Below are 2,817 nucleotides of genomic sequence, written 5' to 3'. Positions count from 1 at the left end.
GGAATCTTTTGGAAAGTCCAGGAGATTGGCGGATTTTTTTTTTTGAAAAGGAGATTGGCAGATAAGAACAATAGTTGCTAAATTTCTCAATCAATCTTCTCATTTTACTACTTGTGAAATTAGGTCTATCCCAAGGACTTGCAATGTCATTGACTCATTGCCCATTCTCTAGCTAAGAAAGCTTTTATGCAAAGATCTTCTTCTAGTCCTTCAATCTTATGCAGTAAATCTTCTAAATGTAAAACCAAGCAGGCTTTAGACTCTATATCTTTTCCTTTTGGAAAGTTAATCTCTGTACACTGTTTGGGATGCAAATAAACATAATTTAAAACCCTCTTTGAGGGCTTGTGTTGTAAAAAAAACAGGATTAAAAAATGTTGCAGAAAAATGTAGAGAAAACCATTTTCAAGGGAACAATATGATATGCACTGTTTTTAAATGCTTCAGTAATAAAAAAAAACACTCACACCTTCATACTAAGAAAAAAAATGAATCTTGGACCGAAGAAAAATTCAAGGGCTCAAATTCACAACGGTATAATAACACGACGGTCTCGCTGGGTCAGATATGTAGTAGAAACCTTGTCGATGGAGTAGGAGCCTAGAGCACGAGCATGGCCACGGCGAGCGCGGTGACCACGGCAGCTGCCTCCCCCAAGCACGCCCCCAGCTTGCCTGCGGGGCTGGACGGCGGTGGAGCAACCAACGGGGGCTTGGGTTGGGGAGCCGGTGGGGCGGTCTCGAGGACGGTGATCTTGAGCTTCATCCCCCTCTCGCAGTGCTGGTCCGTGCTGCAGAAGAACCACCGCGGTCCGGCCTTGTGGAGCGCGACCCGGTCCTCACCGGAGGACCAGACGACGGCGTTCTCCGGCTGGTTGCAAGCGAGGAAATCCGGCCCGCCCACCTCCACCACGTCGTGGCCGGCGATCCCGTACTCGAACACTGCGCTCGACATAATTAGCATGAGGGATAGGCAGGCAATTTAATTCGTTTCTCGTCGCAGAGAAGAAGGAGCGATCCAGCGTACGCGCGGACGGAATGGTTCAGTGGTTATGCAGTTACCTAGCGTGTCGCCGATCACAAACTGATTGGCCTCAGCCCAGGCCGTGTAGTTGAAATCGAGGGCCCAGCCCTTGTCGTCGCCGACCACGTGTTCCATGGCGACGGCGAGCCCCGGAAGGAAGGCGATGGTGAGGGCGGCCACGGCGATCGCGACGACGAGCGTCTGCTTGGAAGTCATCACCGAGTAAGCAGCTAAACCTAGCGAAATGATTACAATAGCTTTCCTGACTTGTGTACTATGCTTTTAGCTCTGGCTTTGCATGTAATATTCGGAGGGACAGAGCTCGACAATCACTATGCATGGCACGTAAGTATACGTAGTTATCACCGTTGCCATTCGACGATTCTTATCTCTGGCCTGAGGTAGAGACAGCAGCTGGCGAGTGGTGGCAATTGTATGGGAGTTGAATGCGTCCGTGTGGCGCCAAATGTGATGTATTTAGTATGCATATTGGTGTCATCGGTGCAGATGAATGGGCAGAACAATATGCGAGAGCATCTACCGCCGGATTTGACAAGTCCGACCCCTCAAACATCCGTGGACACGTCCGGACGCGTCCGCTAACATTGACCGGTCACGTCTTAAATAATGCATTCCACATCTGAATACCTGCAAATCTCAAATCCATATTATTACATACAGTGGTGTAGCGAAGCCGGGCAACAAGGGCCTTGGCCCAGGGCGTGGCAACAACTTTCTTCGTTCATTGTACATATAATATGACGGTTTGGTACTGTTTGGCCCTGTAGCACTGAAGCTGGCCCTGGGCGTGGCGTTGTGTTGGCTACGCCATTGATTACATGCAACGTACAATGATCTTTAAGCGGAGCTTGTCCGGCAGTTGGCTGCGCTACCCGGAGTGTTAGTCTGGTCGCCGGCAAAGTAGAGTAGGGCATGGGTTATGAGCCGGCTCATGAGACTTAAGGCGCCGCCTTCTCACATGCCCTACTCAAAGCGCAGATGATGATCTCTTTGTTCTGAGGTGACAGCCTTGGGCTTCCTCAGCGTTCAGCAGCGAGAACCCTTTCATGCCGGGGCTGTAGCCCTGGGCAATTTTACGTTATTGGCTTTGTTCACCGAAGAAAAATTGCATGATATGAGGTGGCACATCACATCATTAGCAGTATGCATATGTTTTGTAATATCGGAAATAAATATACACTCCATGGGAAATGGGATTCCTTAGTTTGGTCTCAAATGAGCCCGAATGAATACTAAAATCGAAAAAATGAAAATGTTCAATTTTTTTTACCTTTTTTGTGGCAAACATTAAGAAATGTTTTGTCTGCTTGCAAATTTTCATCTTGGAATCACTTTCAAGGAAGCCGTGGTAAAAAAGACAAAATTGATGCTCCAAAGGTGCTACTTTCGAAAGCATTTTGGAGCGCTGATTTTATCTTTTTTCCACAACTTCCAAAAATGTGATATGATGATGAAAACAAGCAATGGAAAAATTTCTTGATGTTTCTACAAATAAAATTCAGATTTTTTTGAATTTTATAAAATTTTCTTTGATTTTACTGTTCATGCCAAGAGCATTTGAGCTCAAGCTCCGGTTAGGACTTCCACACGCCATTCACCAATTTCTATAGTACTATTGTTTCTTCTTTTATCACACTACTACTCTGCCCACCACACGTCGCAACTACTGAAGTGAGACAGAGTACAATAAGGTGATGTAAGCAAGTTGTAAGGATTAAAGTATTATATTTTCACTGAGTTGAATGAGAGAAGGGAGAAAGAAGATAAGCAGAC

At 46.1% G+C, this 2,817-nt stretch overlaps 1 protein-coding gene across 1 annotated transcript; it reads right to left on the bottom strand.

Moving 5' to 3' along the window:
* Nucleotides 1-562: 562 nt before the first annotated feature.
* Nucleotides 563-1,239, bottom strand: LOC123107917 (blue copper protein 1a-like). Its single transcript, XM_044529806.1, has 2 exons — nt 1,062-1,239; nt 563-941 (listed from the first exon to the last, which is right to left on the bottom strand). Exons 1-2 carry the CDS (start codon nt 1,237-1,239, stop codon nt 601-603), a joined length of 519 nt encoding a protein of 172 aa, XP_044385741.1. The 3' UTR covers nt 563-600.
* Between the last annotated feature and the right edge of the window lie 1,578 nt (nt 1,240-2,817).

This window comes from Triticum aestivum, chromosome 5A (genome assembly GCF_018294505.1).
Source record: "Triticum aestivum cultivar Chinese Spring chromosome 5A, IWGSC CS RefSeq v2.1, whole genome shotgun sequence".
Classification (NCBI taxonomy): Eukaryota; Viridiplantae; Streptophyta; class Magnoliopsida; order Poales; family Poaceae; genus Triticum; species Triticum aestivum.
Note: the sequence above shows the minus strand (reverse complement) of the source record. Positions and strands in the feature narration are given on the sequence as shown.

Bases quoted from the DNA above. Each gene is read 5' to 3' on its own strand.
- LOC123107917 (XM_044529806.1), bottom strand. From the start codon at position 1,239: ATGACTTCCAAGCAGACGCTCGTCGTCGCGATCGCCGTGGCCGCCCTC. The intron at 942-1,061 runs GTAACTGCATAA...TGTCGAGCGCAG, and splicing joins TGTGATCGGCGACACGCTAG to TGTTCGAGTACGGGATCGCC.